This window comes from Thermobia domestica, chromosome 4 (assembly GCF_964235325.1).
Source record: "Thermobia domestica chromosome 4, izTheDome1.hap1.1, whole genome shotgun sequence".
NCBI classification, from domain to species: Eukaryota; Metazoa; Arthropoda; class Insecta; order Zygentoma; family Lepismatidae; genus Thermobia; species Thermobia domestica.
The window spans coordinates 141,001,532-141,003,203 of NC_137457.1; the positions used below are offsets into that span (position 1 = coordinate 141,001,532).

Consider the following 1,672-nt stretch of genomic DNA (forward strand, 5'->3'; position numbering starts at 1 on the left):
TGTGTATGTGAACAATTGTTACATTGCTCTTTGTTTAGTTGTGTTCATGTGTGCAGTGACATTTATTAATTTTTCTGGAAACTATGTGAATAGACATAAGTGAGAACACGTTCATCAGTGTGGATTTGTGTGTGGACTAGTGTTTATTAGTTAGTGTGGACTTACAATATTCTTCAAGATGGAGGACTCAGACAGAAGCAAGTTAGTGAAACAACGTGGTGTGTGCAAAAGTCAGCTGACAAGAATTCAAAACTACGTAAGTAATATTAATTCAACAACTACAATTAGTCAGGTGAAAGTACGTAAGACTGCAATGATTGAGTTGTATAAAAAGTTCGATGAAGTACAATCACAGTTAGAAATAAATTACGAAAAAGTAGAGGACGATGCATGTAGAGAGGAGTTTGAAACCAGTTACTATGATGTATTAGCCCAACTAGAAGATTTTATTATTCAGCGTAGCCAGGAATCTCATTCAAACCATTCCTCGAAAAATGAGAATCAGGTGTCAAATGATCAATTAAAATTACCTCGTGTTGAATTGCCATCATTTGAAGGATGATACGAGAAATGGCTTTTATTTTCAGACAATTTTAAAGTTATGATTCATAACAACGATAACGTGTCAGTGTTGCAAAAGTTCCATTACCTTAGGAGTGCATTGAGAGGGGAGGCGTATGATTTAATAGCGAATCTGCAAGTTACAGAAGCTAATTATAAAATTGCGTGGCAATTATTGAAAGACAGGTATGAAAATAAGCGTTTGATTGCAGCAACTTATGTCCGTAATTTGTTACAAATTAAATGTATCACAAAGGAAACTACATCAGAATTAAGAGAATTTATTAATACAGCTACTAGTAACTTGAATGCATTACGAGCTTTAGATTTGCAGACACCACTAGAAGAGGTTTTGTTAGTTCAACATTTCGTTTCACAATTAGACAATAACACTAGGCGTGCGTGGGAGTTACAGATCACAGATCATTCTTTCCCTCCCTTATCAGAATTCTTTGCTTCTTGGAACGTAGGTGTCAAGCATTTGAAACTATAAAAAATACACCATCGCAGGAAGTAGTGTCAAGTGCAGTGATGCAGGAGTTTTTGCTTTCTGAAAGTTGTATTTTTTGGGGGGGGGGTCAGATCGCGCCTTTCAGTTTCAGCACCTGAAAGTTTAACCGAAACAGGGCTATCATCATTGCAATCTTCTTTGCTTTATTATTTTTTATCATTCATTTGTTTTTCTATTTGGACAAGGGTGGACAAAGACGAGGGATAGGAAAAATGGACGAAACCACAACACTAAGAAACAACAAAAGATAAATTTACACAAAATCAACAAAAGAAGAAAAGAAAAAAAGATATTCTTTTTATATAAACTGCTAACTACCTAATATTAGTTTATCTTCTAATTTTCCTATTCTATTCTATTTTCGACTCAAGTTTAGCTTACTCTAGTCTTCAATTGTTTCATCCTCGTTCCTTTTATCATATTTAGCCTTTCTGGTATGTTTATAATCATTTTCATTGGTGTAGGTTTCACCTGTATGATAGGCTTTCCACCTAGTTTTTATGATCATCTTCCTCATTGAGCCAGGTTCACCTGTATGATTAGCTTTCCACCTATATAATATCCTTTCCAACTAATTTTGTATTATCATCATCTTCATTA

At 34.4% G+C, this 1,672-nt stretch overlaps 1 protein-coding gene across 1 annotated transcript; it reads left to right on the forward strand.

Annotated features, from left to right (window-relative positions):
• The first annotated feature begins 601 nt into the window (after positions 1–601).
• LOC145682892 (uncharacterized) lies at positions 602–1,054 on the forward strand. Its single transcript, XM_081754254.1, has one exon. The coding sequence runs from the start codon at positions 602–604 to the stop codon at positions 1,052–1,054; it is 453 nt and encodes a 150-aa protein (XP_081610380.1).
• Positions 1,055–1,672: the final 618 nt, after the last annotated feature.